At 46.7% G+C, this 21,348-nt stretch overlaps 1 protein-coding gene across 1 annotated transcript in view; it reads right to left on the bottom strand.

Moving 5' to 3' along the window:
* Window positions 1-625: 625 nt before the first annotated feature.
* Aqp9 (aquaporin 9) overlaps window positions 626-21,348 on the bottom strand; it is a 39,793-nt gene continuing 19,070 nt past the window's right edge. The window contains exons 2-6 of the mRNA XM_004662427.2: window positions 20,280-20,406; window positions 15,761-15,898; window positions 14,039-14,157; window positions 9,469-9,686; window positions 626-818 (exon numbers count right to left, since the gene is read on the bottom strand). Coding sequence (XP_004662484.2) covers window positions 626-818; window positions 9,469-9,686; window positions 14,039-14,157; window positions 15,761-15,898; window positions 20,280-20,406 — 795 coding nt within the window. The remainder of the gene's footprint in view (window positions 819-9,468; window positions 9,687-14,038; window positions 14,158-15,760; window positions 15,899-20,279; window positions 20,407-21,348) is intronic.

Here is a 21,348-nt window from a genome sequence, read left to right as displayed (position 1 = left end):
TTGTCCCTAGGCTGGAACAGTGTCCGAGTCTGTGCAAAGACAGCGACAACGTGACTGGAGGCTCCCTGGCTCACGGGCGCTCACTGCACCCACTGTTTGGTCTTCCAGTTTCCAGTGTCGGCTGGCACTTGGGATATAGGCAGCAAGGGCGAAGCTTTCCATGACATCGATTCATGCCAGTCACATAGCGAGGACCACCCACCTGAGCCCGGGGTCAAGTTTCCAGGTTATTGGGGCCCACCTGGGAATAAGGATCCCGTCAGTCAAGGATGTAATAAACAGGGCAAGGGACAGTCGGGGCTGTTCTGGGGACAGGTGAGCGACAGAGAAGAAGCCAGCGTTTGCACGTCTTCAGGCGAGGGTGCCTTTGTAGCCAGGGAGCCCACGAGGCTGGCGGGGAAAGTCAGGTGAGCACCGCGTCCAGTCTTACCCAGACACAGGCACTTAGATGCTGTCCTTCCTGGAGAGAGACCAAGCAAGCCGCAGGTGCGGACCTGAGTGTGTCGCTACATCGCAACACTGGATTCCTATTTCTCCAGCTTGTCCTCAGACTCCTTTTTTTGGTGGTTTGTTTTTATTTGTTCAAGGTAGGGCCTCCCTCTGGCCCAGGCTGACCTGGGATCCACTATGCAGTCTCAGGCAGGCCCTGGGCTCGTGGCGATCCTTTCACCTCTGCCTCCTGAGTGTTGGGGCTAGCCTTCAGGTCTAGGTCAGGTTCCCGGTGGTGAATTTCGATGAAAACCATGTAGATGGCACCTCCAATGGTGGCACCCACCATTGGCCCCGCCACGGGAATCCACCAGAAGTGAGGTCCGACTCTGAAAGCAAATAAGAAATCAGTGAGGAGGCGGGCGACACCGTTCAGTGGTTAAAGGTGCTTGCTTGCAAAGTCTGCTGGCTTTTTTAGGGCTGGGGGATGCGATTCCCCAGAACCCAGGTAAAGCCAGAGGACGCAGAGTGGCTGGGCTTTGTTTTCAGCGGCAAGACACCCGGGTGTACCCGCACTTTTTGTCTTTCTCTCACACATATAAATAAATACATTTTTTAAAAAACAATCTATGTGCACACCTTTAATCTCAGCACTCAGGAGGCAGAGGTAGGAGGATGGCTATGAGTTTGATGCCAGCCTGGGATGGCACAGACTTTTCCAGGACATCCTGGGCTAGAGTGAGACCTTACCTCAAAAAAACAAAAATTGGCTGGAGAGATGGCTTAGCCGTTAAGTCACTTGCCAGTAAAGCCAAAGGACCCAGGTTCGACTCCTCAATACCCATGTAAAGCCAGATGCACAAGGTGGTGCATCTGGAGTTCATTTGTAGTGGCTAGATGCCTGTTCTCCATCCCCCACCCCAACACCTCTCTCTTTCTTTGTCTGTCAAATAAAATATATTTTTAAAAATTGGGATGACTCAGAAGGTATCATAGAGCTGGAAAGAAGTGACCGGAGTACTGAGTAACATTTTGATCACACCTTCCAAGGCTCAGGGTCTAATGCGGAAGAGGTGGCAGAAAGAATGTAAGAGCCAAAGGAAGGGTAGGACTCCTTACAATGTGCTCCCTCCAGACATAAAATGGCCTGGATATCCATGACCTCACAGTGCCTGACACTACCTACACAAGACCATCATAAGAGGAGGAAAAGATCATGACATCAAAATAAAAGAGAGATGATTGAGATGGGGAGGAGATATTAAGAATGGAATTTCAAAGGGGAAAGTGGGGGGGTATTACCATGGGATATTTTTTATAATCATGGAAATTGTTAATAAAAATTGAGGAAAAAAAAGAAAAAACAAAACAAAAAAAACTAAAATTTTTAAAAATTAAAATAAAAGAAGCTGGGCGTGGTGGTGCACACATTTAAACCCAATACTCAGGAGGCAGAGGTAGGAGGATTGCTGTGAGTTCAAGGCCAGCTTGAAACTATAGACTGAATTCCAGGTCAGCCTGGGCTAGAGTAAGACTCTACCTCAAAAAACAAAAAACAGGGCTGGAGAGATGGCTTAGTGGGTAAGGCGCATGCCTGCGAAGCCTGAGGACCCCGGTCAAGTCTCCAGGTCCCAAGTAAGCCAGATGTACATGTGATGCATGTGTCTGGAGTTCATTTGCAATGGCTTAGAGGCCCTGGCACATCCATTCTCTCTCTAAAAGTAAATAAATAAAAATAAATCTTAAAAGAAAAACAACAACAACAACAAAAACAGCCGGGTGTGGTGGCGCACGCCTTTAATACCGGCGCTAGGGAGGCAGAGGTAGAAGGATCACCATAAGTTTGAGGTCACTCTGAGACTACATAGTAACTTACAGCTCAGCCTGGGCTAAAGTGAGACTACCTCAAAAGAGAGAGAAAAGAAGGAGGAGGAGGAGAAATCAGTATCAGTGAGACACTTCTTGGCTGCCCTCTTCCTATTGCTGTCTCGGTATTCCCTATTTGGCAAATCTTTCATGTTCATACCTTCCTTTTACTTTGTGAAAACGAAATTTGGGCATCAGATCGTAAAGTGCTTAACACTCAAGAATGAGGATTTGAGTGTGATTCCCAGCACCCATAAAAAAATAAAAATAAAAAGCCAGGTTTTGCAGCACATGCTCATAATAGCAGCCAGGGCTGGGGCAGTGGGAACAGGAGGATCCTGGGCTTGGTGACCAGCTTGTCCAGCTGAACCAGCCAGTGCTGAGTGGGTGAGAAAACATGCCTTAAAAGGTAAGGTAGCCAGGCTTGAGGGTGCGTCTCTTTAATACCAGCACTGGAAATGTCAATGTACGAAGATCACTGTGAGTCTGAGATCAGCCTCAGACTACGTACTGAATTATAGGTCAGCCTGGGCTAGTGTGAGACCCTTACCTCAAAAAACAAAAAACATGGAGCTGGGTGTGGTGGCACATGCCTTTAATCCCAGCACTTGGGAGGCAGAGGTAGGAGAATTGCTGTGAGTTCGAGGCCACCCTGAGACTCCATAGTGAATTCCAGGTTAGCCTGGGCTAAAGTGAGACCCTACCTCAAAAAACCAAAAAACAAACAAACAAACAAGAAAAGATAAGGTGGAGAACAATGAGAAAGACACCTGATGTCCACCCCTGGCCATACATGTGGGCACACATTCATGCCCATTTGCACATACATGTGCTCATATGCACTCATATCCTACACACACACAAAGGAAAAGCTAAGTATAACCCCTCACTGAAGCATGACACTACTTGAGATTCCCCAGTAAACCTGATGTCAGGCGATCTATTTCCATGTCTTAATAACACCAGTGAGAGATTCCATCTCCTGTGTTTTCCTTTTAGAAAAGACAGCACCTGGACCCATGGTCAACATTGAGGCCCTCTAGAGAAATCCTCAGTCATTTCTTTCCTTTATCAGGAAATAATGAAGGCTGAGGATTATAAATAGGAAGGAGGTATTCAGAATGTGGAAAAATAGATTAATTTATGAGGATAATCTATTTTTTTTTCCCAGCTTTTCAAAGTAGGGCCTCACTCTAGCCCAGGCTGACCTGGAATTTACTATGTAGTCTCAAAGTAGCCTTGAACTCACAGTGATCCTTCTACCTCTGCCTCCCAAGTGCTGGGATTAAAGGTGTGGGCCACCATAGCTGGTTCTAAGTAATTTAAAAAATAGCTTTATTGTTTATTTGAGAGAGGAGCAGAAAGAGAGAGAGAATGGGCCAGGGCCTCTTGCCACTGCAAATGAACACCACACACACACAACACTTGGTGTATCTGGTTATATGTGGTTACTGGGTGACTGAACCTGGGCCAGCATGCTTTGAAAGCAAGTGCCTTTAACTACTGGGCCATTTCCAAGCCTCTAAATAAATCTAAAGTACATATGTGAATGACCTACTAATCTTATTTAAATATGTTTATGTTTGATGCCATCACCCAGAGGTGTGATCTGATATGGTTTTTGGGGCATGATGCCCTCTTCCCTCCAGAGACCCCTCAGGGTCAAACATTCTAGTCAAGATGCAGCTCCAGGAGACACTGGGGCCTGTGAGCTATCTTTTCCTTTCTTAAAATTTGAAGAAAGAAATTTCACTTAAATAACTCCATGGGGTGACTGTTGAGATGCCAATGAAGCATGACGTGTATTATTGAAGGGCGTGTATCCATTGGAAAGCTGGGAGGAAAGATAACACAAAGTCATGAGAACATGGCAGAGGAGGTGGGGAGCAGGAGACATTCCTGCCAGCCAAGACCGCCCCACACCACATGCTGATTAGAATTAATGGAGTGGTACACCCCTTCCCCCCCCCACTCTCTCTGTGGCTGCATGGTGGCATACACCTTTAATTCCAGTGCTTGGGCGGCAGAGGTAGAAGGATTGCTGTGAGTTCGAGGCCAGCCTGAGACTGTATAGTGCATTCCAGGTCAGCCTGGGCTAGAGCGAGACCCTACCTTGAAAAACCAAAAAAAAGAAAAAAGAAAAAGAAAGGAAATAAGCAGAAAATAAAGAGCCTTGTCTGAGACCCTAGAAAACCCTGTGTTAATTCCCAAACAACCTATATTTTATTTTTGTTTACTTGACAGAGGGAAAGAGAGAGAGAGGAGATAGAGAGAATGGATGTGCCAGGGCCTCTAGCTGCTGCATATGAACTCCAGACACATGCAAGCAAGTGCCTTAACCAGTAAGCCAGCCCTTCATCCCAATCCCCAAACAATCTCGAAGGTCTTTGGAAAGGTTACTCTCTTGGCATCATATCTTCCACCCTGAACATCAAAGGACTTCAATCCCCAATGCAGACTTATTGGAAGAACATTGAAATGCCACGTGGCAGCCACCAGATGTCACTCTTATTACATGGGAGAGGACACTGCACTCCTAGGAAGGTAGGTGGCTGCTTCTCTGTGGGTTTTAAGGAAACAAGAGCAGGCGGGCATGGTGGAGCACGCTTCTAATCCCAGCACTAGGAGGCAGAGGTAGGAGGATCACTGTGAGTCTGAGGCCATCCTGGGACCACAGTGAATTCTAGGTCAGCCTGGGCTAGAGCAAGACCCTACCTTGAAAAACAAGAAGTAAATGGGCAGGAAGCCTTTTCTGGAGGTAAGCACGTTAGCAGCTGAGAATACGCTGCCGGGTTGTCATCATTGCAACATCTCTCCTTGTCAGCGGATTAAGGTCTAAGCTATCTTCGGGGGTGCATATCCCTGTCACCCTCTCTTCCGTATGTCACGCTAGGCACACTGTGCCAGGGACAGAAGGCCAAGTGGAGGAGCTCTGATGTGGCTGCTGCAGAGCCCCATCTCTCATGTGCGCAAGGTCACCAGCAACTGCACGCTGATTTGAGGGAACACATCTGTACGTAAAGTACCATTTTTACCCAGGCGTGGTGGTGCACGCCTTTAATCCCAGCACTCGGAGGCAGAGGTAGGAGGATCATTGTGAGTTCAAGGTCAGCCTGGGCTAGAGTGAGACCCTACCTTGAAAAAAAAAAAAAGGAATAAACACCATCTTTAGGAGTGCATTGCTTTTGATACACATGGTTTTTGCATGTGTGTTGTGTTCATGTGTGTGCACATGCCTGTAAAGGCCAGAGGACACCCCAGGTGTCGTCCTCAAGAATGATGTCTGGGCTGGAGAGATGGCTTAGCAGTTAAATGCTTGCCTATGAAGCCTAAGGACCCTGGTTCGAGGCTCGATTCTCCAGGATCCACATTAGCCAGATGCACAAGGGGGCGCATGCGTCCGGAGTTCGGTTTGCAGGGGCTAGAGGCCCTGGCATGCCCATTCTCTCTCTCTCTATCTGCCTCTCATCTCTCTCGCTCTCTCTCTCTCTCACTCACTCTCAAATAAGTAAAAACAAAAAAATAAAATAAAATAATGATGTCCACTTTTTTTTTGGTTTTTCGAGGTAGGGTCTCACTCTGATCCAGGCTGACCTGGAATTAACTCTGTCATCTCAGGGTGGCCTTGAACTCATGGCGATCCTCCTACCTCTGCCCGGCAGATGTCCACTTCTTTTTGAGGCAGGGCCTCTGCATAGCATGAAGCTCGCCAACCAGTTTACGCAGCTTGCCAGTGAGCTCCAGGTGCCTCCTGTCTCTGCTTCCCCAACACTGGATCACAGGGACATGCCAACACCACACCCCACTTTTCTTTCCTTCCTTCTTTCTTTCTTTTCTTTTCTTTTTTTTTTTTTTGCCTTTCCCCTTTTTTGAAGTAGAGTTATACTCTGGCCCAGGCTGGAACTCACTCTGTAGTCCTAGGCTGGCCTCGAACTCACAGCAATCCTCTTGCCTCATTGCATTTGCCTCCTAAATTCTGGGATTAAAGGTGCACACAACCATGCCTGGCTGACAGCAGCTTTTTTTTTTTTTTTAAAGATTTTATTTTTATTTATTTATTTATTAGAGACAGAGAGAGGGAGAAAGAGAAAGAGAGAGAGAGAGAATAGGCACACTAGGGCCTGTAGCCACTGCAAATGAACTCCAGACACATGCGCCACCATGTGCATCTGGCTTATGCGGGACCTGGAGAATTGAACCTGGGTCCTTAGGCTTCGCAGGCATGCACCTTAACCACTAAGCCATCTCTCCAGCCTTGGAGCAAGCTGTTTTTTATGTGGGTACTGGGGAATTTATTCAGATCTTCATACTTGCACAGCAAGCACTTTAACCAGTTATGTCTCCAGCCCTGAGCAAATTAAAAAAAAATATTTTAGTTATTTATTTGAGAGAGAAGACAGATAGAAGATAGAATGGGTGTGTCAGGGCCTCTAGCCACTGCTAACAAACTCCAGATGCATGTGCTGCCTTGTGCATCTGGCTTATGTGGGTACTGGGGAATCTCAGACTTCACAGGCAAATGACTTAACTACTAAGCCATCTCTCTGGCCACTAAACTAGTTTTTGAAAATAATACTCTAGGGGTCCTTCACTCCTTAAGTCATTACCATCCTAATTTGAATGTGGGGGAGAACTTTGATGGGAAACAACTTAATAACATATGGGCAAGACAGCAATGAGCCAAGGGTCTGCTGGTTCTTTCCTTTTTGGACCTTCTGGTTACCCAGTGCCCCTGCCATCCTCCACTGCTTGCTACGCAGGGGCAAACAAGTGCCTGAGAGAAAGGCAGTCTTGGTTGTGGCTTAGAACTTGGAGTAAGGGCCAGGTGAGGGCGTCAAGATAATGCTTCCTTTGAATATAGAACCCTGAGAGAATTGGACATTTAGGGACACTTGGAAAGTCTATTATCCTCCAAAGGTTTTACAGGGACTTTTTGTTAGAGGGTTACCAGCCAACTTAGCTTTTCCTAATTCTGTTTCTCTACTTTTTCAACTTACCTTGCGTTATTATTTGTAGCAAATTTGTTTTGCTAAGTTGGCCTCTGAACATGCCAGACTTCCGAGCCCAGCCCTTTACTTCTTCCCATCACTTATAGAACCAGGAGCAGAAAAGCCACGATGCTCATGGTGTGTGTGTGTGTGGGGGGGTGTCCATATACTCTCTGATTTGATTATTTCTCTTTCTTTCTCTCCTTGATCATCTGTGACTTTAACATCCTGCTTCGGAACATGGAATCTTCATAATCTGAGACATCCTCTTTGTGGTCCGTTTACACATGTGCAAATACTACTACTAAATACTTCCATTTCCACTCTGGTAATTACTAAATTTGGAGCTGTAAACCACCTCTCCACTCCTGGAGTTAAGTAGTGAGATGTCTTTCATGGCACTTGACAGCTTCAACTTGGGTAAATAAACTCTCAAGGAGCACGTGAGTAAAACTGTGAGGGCCAGGGCACGGCCGCACTGTGGTTGGCACAGGGTCTTACAAGAGGTCAGGCAGCGCAGGACTGAGTGCACGGAGAAAGAGCTCTGAGGCGAAGGTGGAATGCACGGCTCACGGTTTGGTATTATGTAATTGCAGCATTCTCCCACAGACACGGAGGTTCCCAACACGCTTAACAAGACACACACGGAAAGAGACAGAGAGAGGGAGGGAGGGAGGGAGGGAGGGAGAGAGAGAGAGAGAGTCTCTTGTGCTGAAATCATTGTGATTCTTGGTGCTTTGATGCATCACCAAGGAGGGCTCTAGAAGGGAGAGGAGGAACATAGTCTCTGAATCTCCATCTGGGAATGAGATCCTTAAGATGCTCCACTGGAAGAGCCCGAGGGACCCTTCCTAGATGGAGACTTTCTCACATTCCAGCTGTGATCATTCTAGAATAGTTTACCAACCCCAACACTGCTAACATCTGCGCTGTTGTGAAACCTGCCTTGAACACTATAGGTTGCTTAGCAGCTATTCTTAATGCCAAACACTAGATGGCAGTAGCAATGGCTTCTTCATAAGTCCCAGTGAAACAATTAAAATTGTCTTTAGCCTTGTCAAAATCCTTGGGACAAATCCACCCATCTCTGGTTGAGAAACACTTGTCTTGAAAATTCATTGAACTAACAGTTTTGTTTTTTTTTTTTAAGTTGAGAGGAGATTAAATTGGTCCATCTCTGGTTGAGAACCACTGTTCTTGAAAATTCATTGAACTAACAGCTTGGTTATTTTTTAGTTGAGGGGAGATTGCCTGATTCTCTGTGTCTATCAACTCCTAAAAGAGGTCTTGCATGTAGCACTTATTTGTTCTTTAACTAAACAGCTGTTTACTGAGCCTTTCTTTGCGCCATTCTTGGACACAGCGGGGGAAAGCTGCCAGGCTGCCCGCGATGATCATGGTCTCAACAATTTTTATGGTATTTTGGTTCCTTTAACAGCTGGTTCTTCACACCTGAGCTCCTATTTAAATCGTGCCAGGAGACAATCCCCGTGTCCTCTTGCAAGGTGTGCTGACTTCTGTCTCATCAAAGGCTTGCTTAACCTTTAGAATAATAAACAAGGTCATGGCATGCTTCTGACTAGTGACTTCAGGCACAAGCCAGCGCTGGGGAACACTCACGTCCCTTGTTCTCCGAGCGGACGTGAAGCTGGCAGTGAGTGAGCCGTGGCCCCTGCAGGGCGGCCCGGGGCTCTCTGACTGAGGGCAGGTGGCAGGGCGCGCTGGGCAGCTTGGTCGGGAGGAGACTCTGGGCGGGTTCCCGCACAGCAGCGTCTTATTCGCATCTCACGACCCGACTCAGCTCCGCCCTCCTCAGTCGCATCTTTGCCAACTTCCTCGGTAGAGTTATTTACTCTCTTTTCCAAATTCCCTCAATGTTTTAAGGCGCTATCAGAGCTAGGATTTAGGACCAATTTTGAAATTGACTTGTATCAGACACGATTGCAGCATATGGAGTGCCCAAATAAAGATCTATTGGGACGAATGAAGGATTCGTGAGAAAGAGAGCCTTTTGGTAGTATCAGAAGATGTAAATGTGAATACTGATCTCAGCCTTGTCATAGAGGCAACCTATAGACAAGTCATATGACAACATGCTTACATAAAGCTAGACTAGCGGAGAGATTATTTTATGATATCTTATTATATTTTCCTCCCTCCCCGCCAGCCCACCACTATCACTTACGTGAAGACCTCAAATCCCCATCCGGCCAGAGCGGTGAAAAGTCTGGGGCTCAGGTCTCGAGCTGGGTTCATGGCGCAGCCGGCGTTCAGTCCCAAGGCAGAAGCAAGGACGAGAATCAGGAGGCCAATGACAACGGGCTCCAGGCCCCGGGGGACCCCCAGGTTTCTGGAGTCAAAAATGGCGAAGACAATCAGGAGGAGGAACATGGTGGACATGACCTGCAGAGGGTGAGACATACAGAGATGGTCAGCCCGTGTCCAGCCAGCCTGCCCACTCCTCACACTTGTCTTTATATATGTGCTTATTTTTATTTATTTGAGAGACAGAGAGAGAGAGAGAGAGAGAGAGAGAGAGAGAAAGAGGCAGGGTATACCAGGGCCTCCAGCCACTGCAAACGAACTCCAGATGCAGACACCACCTTGTGCCTCTGGCTTACATGGGTTCTGGGGAATCCAACTGGGGTCCTTAGGCTTTGCAGGCAAACACCTTAACTGCTAAGCCATCTCTCCAGCCCCATCCTCACACTTTTCAAAACTGAACCGAAAGCCAGGTGTGGTGGCACACGCCTTTAATGCTAGCACTTGGGAGGCAGAGGTAGGAGGATCACCATGAGTTCCAGGCCTCCCTGAGATTGAGCACTTCGGTTAACATTCATACCCACATATTAATGCTGCTCTCATTTTGGGGTTAGAGAAGCTTTTCTTTTCAGATGGCAGTGACCTCTGGGATGACTCAAAAGACACCACAGTGCTGAGAAGAAGTGACAGAGGAGTGCTCAGCACAGAAACATCTCTATCACAACTTCCAAGGCTCAGGGTCCATTGCAGCAGAAGTGGCAGAAAGAACGTAAGAGCCCAAGGAAGGGTAGGACTGTTTCCAATGCAGTCTTCCACACACAAGCCTGGATAGCCAAGACCTCACAGTGCGCAGCTCTACCTACGCAAGACCCTCATAACAGAGGGAAAAGATGATGACATCAAAGTAAGAGAGGCTGATTGAGGGGGGGAAGGGACATAATAGAGAGTGGATTTGTGAGGCGAAAAGTAGAGAGGAGGGAATTATCATGGTTTATTGTCTGTCATTATTGAAGGTGTCAATAAAACAAAAGTTAAAAAAAAGAAAAGAGGGCTGGAGGGATGGCTTAGTGGTTAAGCGCTTGCCTGTGAAGCCTAAGGACCCTGGTTCGAGGCTCTATTCACCAGGACCCTCGTTTACCAGATGCACAAGGAGGCACACGCGCCTGGAGTTCATCTGCAGTGGCTGGAGGCCCTGGCGCGCCTATTCTCTCTCCTTCTCTCTATCTGCCTCTTTCTCTCTCTGCCTGTCACTCTCAAAGAAATAAATAAAAATTAAAAAAAAAAGATGTAACTGCATTACAGAATGTCCACTCCACAACCTACATTATAGACACTAAAAACTACAAACATGGGGCTAGAGAAATGACTTAGCGGTTAAGGCGCTTGCCTGCAAAGTCAAAGGACCATGGTTCGATTCCCAGGACCCACAAAAACCAGTTTACAAGGTGGCACATGCATCTGAGTTTGTTTGCACTCACTGGAGGCCCTGGTGCGCCTATTCTCTCATTCTTTCTCTCTATCTGCCCCCTCTCCCTCTCAAATAATAAATAAATAAATAAATAAGTAAACATAAAACTACAAGCATGGGCTGGAGAGATGACGTAGAGGTTAAGGCGCTTGCCTGCAAAGCCAAAGGGACCAGGTTTGATTTCCTAGGGCCCACCTAAACCCAGGTGAACAAGGTGGCACATGAGTCTGGAGTTCATTTGCAGTGGCTGGACACCCTGGAACACCCATTCCACCTCTCTGCCCTCTTTCTTTCTCCCAAATCAATAAGTAAATAATAAATATTTTTAAAAACTACAAACATAAAACTATGTGGTCAGACGTGGTTGCACACACCTTTAGTACCAGCACTTGGGAGGCAGAAGTAGCAGGATTGCTGTGAATTCGAGGCCATCCTGAGACTACATCGTGAACTCCAGGTCATCCTGGCTAGAGCAAGACCCTACCTTGAAAAACCAAAATAAATAAATAAAACAGAGAATTCTTATTGCATTAAGTTAAAAAAATAGAATTTCATTGTGTACCATCTTATATTTATTATTTTAGGAACAGATTTATTTATTTATCTGAGACAGAATGGTGCATCAAGGCCTTAGCTCCCAGACACACACACCACTTTTTGCATCAGGCTTGCGTGGGGGAAAGCCCAGCCATCTCTCAAGCCCCCATCCTTTTATATTTCAAAACACCTATCACAGAGAAATTACGAGTGACTATGCAAACATGATAACTGGAATTCGGAGAGTGTGGAGACGTCCCGTCTCTCCTTCTCCCAAGCTTGCTACCTGACAGCTCTGCTAAGTATTACGCGAGGACAGCCTCGGCTAGAGCAAGTCCCTAACTTGCCTTGAAACAGCAACAAGGGTATAGGGGCGGCGGGGGTGCGGGGGAGAGAGACAGTTCTGAATTACTTGGCTGTCCAAGGACAAACACAAGTCAGTGGCAGGGCTAGGATGGGGTCTCCCCAGCATACCGAAGGGTCTCTGGGGAGGCTTACACCATCCCCTTGGGGTGGCTTTGTGGCCAGGATGCCCCTGGGACCAGTGAACTGTCTCAAGAGGGAGAGAGGTGCATCTATGGGGAACTGGAGAAGGTTGCTCCAGGACATCTGCTCTCAGAACAGCTGAGGTGTGCAAGGCAATGGCCACGGGCCCCAGGAAGAAACCAGAAAGCTACTCTTAGGGCTGGAGAGATTGCTCAGTGGTTAAGGTGCTTGCCAATGAGGCCTAACAATCCAGGTCCAATTCCCCAGGCCCCATGTAAAACCAGATGCACAAGTGGCGCATGCTCTGGGAGCTTGTTTGCAGTGGCTCGAGGCCCTCCATGCCTATTCTCTCTGTCCATCTCTCATCTATCTTTATCTGCTTGCAAATAAATAAATAATTTTTTCTTTTAAAAAAGGAAGAGGGCTGGAGAGATGGCTTAGCAGTTAAGGTGCATGCCTGTGAATCCTAAGAACACAGGTTTGATTCTCCAGGTTCCATGTAAGCTAGATGCACATGATGGCACACACATCTGGAGTTCCTTTGCAGTGGCTGGAAGCCCTGGTGTGCCCATTCTCATTTTCTGTCCTTCTCTCTCTGTCTCAAATAAATAAATTTTAAAAGAAGAAAGCCATCCTTTCCTGGTGCAGGGAAGGTTGAGGAAGTTGGCAATCTCACTTCATTCCTACCTTCTTCACTGGGAGATAAATTTGGATGAATCGAATGCCAAAATGGCAACTTCAGAAACCCTGCCACCCTCACCCAACCCCAAAGTCTATCCTGAGGCACCCCAGCTGCCTTGTTGACTCAGCAAATACACAGCTATATTATATTAAATTTTATGGGCATGGAGGCTAAACAGTTCCCTCTGTCCTTGGACTTCCTGGTGTGCCGGTGACAATAACTCCTAACACTTTGAAGTGAGAAAGAATAATCTTGTCCAGCTGTCTGCCTCCAGACAGACATTGATGGGAGAGGTAACCCCTCCCCCTCTTGCCTTCAGCTCTTTCCTCCCTCCCCTATGTCCTTCTCTCCCCCTACCTGTTTCTGTGTTACTGACCTTATGAAACAACAGTCCCCCTTCCCAACCTCAGCCCAGCTCTCTCTTCCTTCAGATCATTCCAACTTTCTTGAGTTGGAAATCTCCTGCTTCAAATGGGATAATCCAGTCTCAGAACTGAAGGGCAATGTGCAGCACAGTGTCCATCATCCAGGCCTGAAGCTACCAGAGACCCCCCTCCGCACCCCCACACACTGCTATCTAGAGGCTCCCACACTAGTTTGCAGAAAGCACCCTAGGAAACAAGTCCGTGTTGAGCCTGGGCCCTGTTTCTACAAGTCTTCCTTTTACTGAATTCAACTTTGCATCATTGTAATTTCACTCATTAAGGACTGCTCCACAGTCCTTGAACTGAAATAGAAACATCTTCTCTTGTGGCTGCCACACTTAGACCATGAGCACCAAAGTGACAAAAATAGTGAAGTGTTGGGCTGGAGAGATGGCTTAGTGGTTAAGGTGCTCGTCTGCAAAGCCAAAGGACCTGGGTTCCATTCCCTAAAACCCACATAAGCCAGATGCACAAGGTGGTGCACGCGTCTGGAGTTCATTTGCAGTGGCTGGAGACCCTGACATTTCCATTCTCTCTCTATCTGCCTCTCTTGCTGTCTCTTCTTCTTTCTCTTTCTCTCAAATAAATAAATAAATAATAAAATATTTTTTAAAAATAGTTAAGTGAACCCCATTGGAACATTCAGTTATGCACTTCATTTGGGTCTCAGCTGCTGTGAAATAAATGTCTATTAAGGAAGAAGCAGATAACTTTTCTAATGGTATCAACTTCTACAATAGTAAATAATTGTCATGAAAACCCTGGGTTGAACCAGGGACCCCTGACTCTGAAATAAACTTCCTTCCTGACAGGCCTATCATGGCTCCAATACTCTCCCCCTTCTTCCCTCATATCTTTGCGACCAAAGCGAAGTCTTTGCTGATTCCCCACTTACTTGGTCTGCAAAAGCATTCGCTGGAGACAGAAATGGGGCTGGGTACGTAGCGAAGATGTGTGCTGTTGCGTTTTCTCCCTCGATGAGCAATTTCCCACCAGCAAAGGACTTAATTCCATCTGTGGAAGGAAGACAGAGCTCGGGGGCATTTATGTTTTCTGGAAAGAATTAAGGCCCAGCACTAAGCGAAAGCAATCACTTGTCATATCCACTCCGTCTCTCTCTCGTCCTGGTATGTGATGATCTTAGAGATGGGTGCATAGAGAAGCCCAGACTGCCACATCTGAAAGGCAGGAAGCCCTTGGCTGCCCTGATGGCCCACTCTATACATGGACCAAATCCTTAGAAAGTGAGGCGGATCGAGAGCCAATCTTCTCCAAAGAGAATCCTTGAAATTTTCCAAATCAACCTAAAGCCAAAGTGTGCCTTGAACCTGTTCTGGGTAGAAGTCATAGTTCTAAAGTGTTCTCTTCAGAACTTAGTCGTTCACTGTAGAATTTGGAGGTGTCACGGGATGTTGAAGACCTGGAAGGTGGTTTCAGAGCCCTCAGCGCTGACCCAGCCAGCACCACCCCATGGCCTCTGGACACAGTGGTCAGCTTTCTCAAGTTCTGGTCTGACCTTATATCCCCATGAGTCCTTATAAACTTATATTCTCAGAGAGAAACTATGGAGAAAGACCCCGTTCTACACCTATTTCTCTACTGTTCATCCATTCCGGTTCCCTGAGTATTCAGTTGTATCTGAGGCTCATCTTGGGTTATAGGCAAAAACCTGCCTTAATACTTGACATAATAGAACCCTAGGATTCCTTAGCTCAAGGAGTCTTGGGAGTTAACCAGTTCAAGTCCTTCATTTTCCATAGACAGAAACTGGGATCTATTCTATTGGGCCAGATGATTTACTAATTAATGAATGAATGAAGCTGAGATTTTATTTTTGAGATAGGGTCTCAGGTAGCCCACACTGACCTCCTGAACTTCTGGTTCTCCTGCCTCCACCTCCCAGATGCTGGGATTCCATGTGCGGCCACCACACCCAGTCCCTAGTGAGTGGTTCAAGCCTCAGGGCTACTCACTGCATGGGCAGAGAACAACCTGGTCTCTGGATTCTGGAACCATGTGGTCCCGAGGACTGGAAGCCCTGTGGGATGGAGAAGGCACAGGCTCCCCACCTGGCCAATTTCTTAGCTGGGTTTGGCCTTCAGAGACATTTTCCCACATTGCTACTCTTAGTACTTACTAGTTGCAGCCTTGGCCATCGGGCAGAACCTCATTTTTCAACTAAATTGGAGAAATCAATAGGGAAGTCATTGGCCTGTGTCACATTATAGTTTGAGCGAGGCTAGAAATGGGCCTTTGGACACCATGCCCCTCCTCCTTTAAGAGGCCATTTTTATTTTTCATTTCTGGCTTTTCAAGGTAAGGTTTAGCTCTATCCCAGGCTGACTTGGAATTCACTATGCAGTCTTGGGCAGCTTCTAGCTCAAGGTGATCTTCCTACCTCTGCTAGGATTAAAGGTGTGCACCACCACTCCTGGCATGAGGTCATTTTTATTAAGAGGATTCATAAATAGGATTCATAACCTTGGCTTCATCAAAATGCTTCCTGTTTCTGGATTATCTGCCTGAATCCTACTGAATAACTCAAGCTTTCAAAATGATGTCCAGCTCACTCTCCACATTCTTTGGACTCTGGGAGTGGGGAGGCATATCTACTCACCATAGTAAATACCAAAGAGGGCTGCAGACCCTGCAAAGGATCCCAAAAACTGCGCTCCTGCATAAAACGGAAATTTGCACCATGGCATCCTTCCGTAGAGACACATGGCAAAAGACACAGCTGGGTTGATGTGACCTCCTGCAACAAAGAAATTATCCTCTCTGTTAGAGGGTAGGCCATGAAGAAGAATGGTCAGGACAAATATGAGACCTTGGGGTTAGAGAGATGACTTAACTATTGAAGTGCTTGCCTGAGAAGCTTAAGGACCCAGGTTTGATTGCCCAGGACCCACATAAGCCAGACGCACCAAGCAGCATGTGTGCCTGGAGTTATCAGAAGTTTTACAGAAGTGGTGCCTTCTTCCCTTCTTTTACATGCTTTAATCTTTCTAAACCTCACCCTCCACTGTCTGTAGATTTCATTCCTTGAATTCACAAGACAACAACCTAGAAGCCACTGGCTCAGTGGACATTTTGTGTAACCATGACTGTCTGGTAGCCTAACTTCTGAGTTAAAGCCCAACCAAGGGAGAAGCAGGGCCCCGTCACTCTCGGAGACACCTCCGCGTCCCACGTCAACATGGTCGTGGGTGTGCAGGGCTCTGCTTGGGGAGGGTCTGAGCAGGGCTCCGTGAGGTCACAAGGCAGGCTTGCTCTGTGGAGGGTCACTAAGACCTCTACCTGGCTTTGGGTGTAACGGGTGACATTTACCAAATGCCTGCTTGGTGGTGTTGTGGGGGTATTGTGTACACTTGATCCTCCTAAGAGCCCGGTGGGAGGGAGAGGGATATCTCCAGTCAACTGGTGGGAATCAGAAGCAACCTGAAGCTTCATGGTCAGTGAGTGTAGAATGTATCCTTACAATTATTATATGTGTTATTATATTCTAATATAGAGTATACACTTCACAATATAATTCAGGATGTATACTTCAAGGCTTATCTGAACTCTAGGGTCAGGTTCTGATAGTCCTCAGCCAGGCCTCTTTTTCAACTTGTTTATGAAGCAAGGGAGAAGCAGAGGCACAAAAACCATTTTTGAGCTTGTAGACTCACTTCCCAGGGAAGAAGATGATCACTGAGGAACACAGAAAACATCTTTCATGGAAGAAGGATCGGAGTCTCTGTCAAGATGATCACCCTGAAATGTAGTCTTTCAGGAGGACACAGATGTCAACAAGGGATTAAGGATTAAAAATAAAAAAGCACAAAAAGCAAGGTGTGGTGGTGCATGCCTTCAATCCCAGCACTTGGGAGGCAGAGGTAGGAGGATCGCTGTGAGTTCAAGGCCACCCTGAGACTCCACAGTGAATTCCAGGTCAGCCTGGGCTAGAGTGAAACCCTACCTCAAAATAAAACAAAACACACACACACACACACACACACACACACACACATACACACAGAGAGAGATTAAGGACTGTGATGGAAATTATGATGACTTTCCTCAAAACCAACTTTGCAGCTGGGCGTGGTGGCACATTTGGGAGGCAGAGGTAGGAGAACTTCTGTGAATTCAAGGCCAGCCTGGGACTGCAGAGTGAGTTACAGGTCATCTTGGACTAGAGTGAGACCCTACCTGAGGGGAGAAGGATGGGAAGAACAAAAAACAAATAAACAAAGAAATAGACAAATAAGCAAACAAACAAACAAAAAACACGGGCTTGGATGAACATGAAGGATAATGGGAAATTCTTTGAGTCCTACCTGTTCCTTTTCTCTAGTGGCTGCCTAGAAGGAAGCTGCCACCCGGCCACCTGGTAAGTCCAGCTGTGAGAAGACATGTGGTCCCTCAGAAGAAGTCACCTCCCCTCTGAGATAACTCAGAAGGCACCATGGTGCTGAGAAGAAGTGACAGAGGAGTGCTCAGCACTGAAACATCTCAATCAAACCTTCCAAGGCTCAGGGTCTAATGCAGAAGTGGTGGCAGAAAGAATGTAAGAGCCAAAGGAAGCATAGGATTCCTTACAATATGTTCTTCCAGACACAAAATGTCCTGGATCTCCATGACCTCACAGTGCCTGACACTACCTACACAAGACCATCATAATTGGAAGAAAAGATGATGACATCAAAATGAAAGAGAGATTGAGTGAGAGGGGAGGGAGTATGGAGAGTGTGTTTGTGAAGGAGAAAGTGGTGGGAGGGAATTATCATGGCTTATTGTGCATAACTATGGAAGTTGTAAATAATAATATGTTTTTTAAAAAAGAAACAACAACAAAAATGAAGTTATCTCCGCTCCGAAACATTTCCCCTCACATAAGTCAGCAATAGGAGGCTTCTTGAACATTCTCTGCTTCCATAATAAAATCTCCTGAGGTAGGTTTATGCTTTTTAGTCTCTCACAAACACCCTGGAACCCTTACTCACCTTGCACCTCACACAATTCAAGGCACTTAGTTTTTTGTTTTGTTTTGTTTTTTTTCTAGGTAGGGTCTCACTCTAGCTCAGGCTGACCTGAAAATCACTCTGTAGTCTCAGGGTGGCCTCGAACTCATGGCGATCCTCCTACCTCTGCCTCCCGAGTGCTGGGATTAAAGGTGTGCACCACCATGCCTGGCTCATTTAGTTGTCTTTTGAGAAGAAAGTTGAAGAAATATTTAGGAAAAATAAAGGAGAGTGGGTTTGGGAGGGTGCTTTGAAAAGTTATAAGAAGGGTCTAGGAGGTGAGAAAGGTTTTGCGGGCTGGAGAGATGGCTTAGCGGTTAAGGCATTTGTCTGCAAAGTCAAGAGACCCTAGTTTGATTCCTCAGGACCCATATAAACTAGATGTACAAGGTGGCAGTGGCTGGAGGCCCGGGTGCACTCATTCTCTCTCTCTTTCTCTCTGCCTCTCTCTCTCTCTCTCAAATAAATAAATAAGTAAATAAATAAAAATATTAAAAAAAAAAGAAAAAGGTTTTGAAAAGATCAAGGACCAGTGCTAACTTCTAGAACTTTCTCTTGGCAGAGATAAAAGGACACCCTGACTTACCACAAGGACAAGGCAGGAGCAGTGTTCTGGAAAGAACCCAAGTACTGGGGTAGGAGGAGAGTCCTGCTCGCAAACACTGACTCTGCCAAAGTCATTTTGATGATCAATCATTCATACAAAGAGCCCGGGGCACAGCTTGGGCACCCGAGGCACAAGACCAGAGTCTTCTGAGCAGAAAGAACTCTTGTAAGATTCTATGCTAGGCAAGTCCCCCCTCCCCACCACCCACAGATAATCCCATTCCCTGGTCATTAAGCAAAGTTATTTTGCTTTTTTCCTTAATTTTAAAAACATATTTAATTTAATTTATTTATTTGAAAGAGAGAGAGAGAAAGAAGAAGAAGGAAGAGAGAGAGAAAGAGAGAGAGAGAGAACGGGCCCCCAGGGCCCCCAGCCACTGCAAAGGAACTCCAAATGCAAGTGTCACCTTGTGCATCTGGCTTATGTGGGTCCTGGGGAATTGAATCCGAGCCCTTTGGCTTTGCAAGCAAGTGCCTTAACTGCTAAGCCCTCTCTCCAGTCCTATTTTTTTTAATGTTGAATTCAGGTTTGATTCCCCAGAACCCATGTAAGAGATGCACAAGGTGACATATTCATCTAGAGTTTGTTTGCAGTGACTGGACGTCCTGGCATGCCCATTCTCCTCCAGTCCCTTTCTCTCTCTCTCTCTCTCAAATAAATGAAATTAAAAAAAAAAGTTTAAAGCCACCATCAGGCAGCATAAACACTGTGGACTGCTGCATAATTAGTGTATTGTGAGCTCTGACACATTCACAAGACAACAGGATGCTCTAACTACTTTCTGGTATGTAAAAGCCAAAGGTCAACTGACCTCATCAGTGTGTGACCCACATTTATATTTATGTTCATTATCAAGCTTATAAGTACATTTTCTATTTACTTATTTACTATTTTAATTTATTTGAGAGGGAGAGAATGAGAGAGTATGGGCACACCAAGGCCTCTTGCCACTGGAAAAGAACTCCAGATGTATGCTCCACTTTGTACAATTGGCTTCATGTAGGTACTGGGGAATTGAACTCAGGCCTTTAACCACTGAGCCATCTTTCAATCCCAATAAACTTAAAAAAAAATTTTTTTTTTGAGCCGGGCATGGTGGAGCACGCTTTTAATCCCAGCACTTGGGCAGAGGTAGGAGGCTTGCTGTGAGTTCAAGTCCACCCTGAGACTACAGAGTGAATTCCAGGTCAGCCTGAGCTAGAGTGAGAGCCTTCCTCGAAAACACACACACACAATTTCCTTTTTTCAAGGTAGGGTCTCACTCTAGCTCAGGCTGACCTAGAATTCACTCTGAGTCTCAGGCTGGCCTCAAAATCATAGTGATCCTCTTACCTCTGCCTCCCAAATGCTGGGATTAAAGGTGTGTACCACCATGCCCGACGCCAATACACTTTTTAAAAACAAGATCAAAATACATACTCTTGCGGGATGGTTGAGAAATAAAAGGTGTGTAAAGCGCCCAGGCCTGCTGGCCCTTCGGGGCTGCTGAGTTAGGAGCGCTGGGGATGGTTTCTACTGCTTACCGGAGACTCCGCCCGCCACATAGACAGCCATGGCCACCGCCGTCGCAAACCCTATATTGATGGTGGTGATGTTACCAAAACCCCCGCGACTAAGAACGGTTTGGGCAACAGAGCCACATCCGAGGACCTGGGAGGAAAGAAGAAAACCAGCCGGTCAGCAAGAGTGACCACCGTCACAGCAACAGAGGGACTGTTCCACTTTCTGAAACCCTCTCCTTTCGCCCGGGCGTCCTGGGCTCTCCGAGCTCGCCCCCGTGAGTGACCCTCGCCTCCGCTGCGTCAGTGAGAGCTTTCCAGCTGGAAAGTCCACCTGCAACGTCTCTGCCAGCACGGCTGCACCCGGCTGGCAGCTGGGCTCTTTGGAGACTGCATCAGATGAGATTTTTGCCTAGAGTTTATAAATCTGGTAATTTCATGCAACCTGGATTTTTCTTTTGGCTTTTTGAGATAATAATTTCAACCCTCTGAACAGAGTAGCTGCTGATTGTACCCTTGCAGCAGAGCGTGAGCCTCCTCAAGGGGCAGATGTGACAAGATCGGATGCCTGGCCACCCGCTCTGCCACGCTTGCCCTGCCTGGATGAAGCTTCCCCTCGAGACTGCAGTGGGCACAAACCTCTACCTGCCATGAGCTGTTCGTGGCAGGCGTTTGGTCCCAGTGGTGAGGAGGTAATAACCGCACACCTAGATATGCTCCCTTCTGGGCTGGAGAGATGGCTTAGTGGTTAAGCGCTTGCCTGTGAAGCCTAAGGACCCCAGTTCGAAGCTTAATTCCCCAGGACCCATGTTAGCCAGATGCACAAGGGGGCACACGTGTCTAGAGTTCATTTGCAGTGGCTGGAAGCCCTAGCACACCCATTCTCTCTCTCTCTCTGTCTCTCTGTCATTCCTAAATAAACAAACAAATAAATAAATAAAAATAAACAAAAAATATGTTCCTTCTGCTTGCGTATTATCTCTCCATCTGTCTTCTATCTAAATCTGGATTCTGGGGCTGGAGGAATGGCTTAGCAGTTAAGGCATTTGCCTGCAAAGCTAAAGGACCCAGGTTCCATTCCCCAGGACCCACA

Source organism: Jaculus jaculus, chromosome 10 (assembly GCF_020740685.1).
Source record: "Jaculus jaculus isolate mJacJac1 chromosome 10, mJacJac1.mat.Y.cur, whole genome shotgun sequence".
In the NCBI taxonomy this organism is placed as follows: domain Eukaryota; kingdom Metazoa; phylum Chordata; class Mammalia; order Rodentia; family Dipodidae; genus Jaculus; species Jaculus jaculus.
This window is presented reverse-complemented; position numbering and strand designations above follow the sequence as displayed.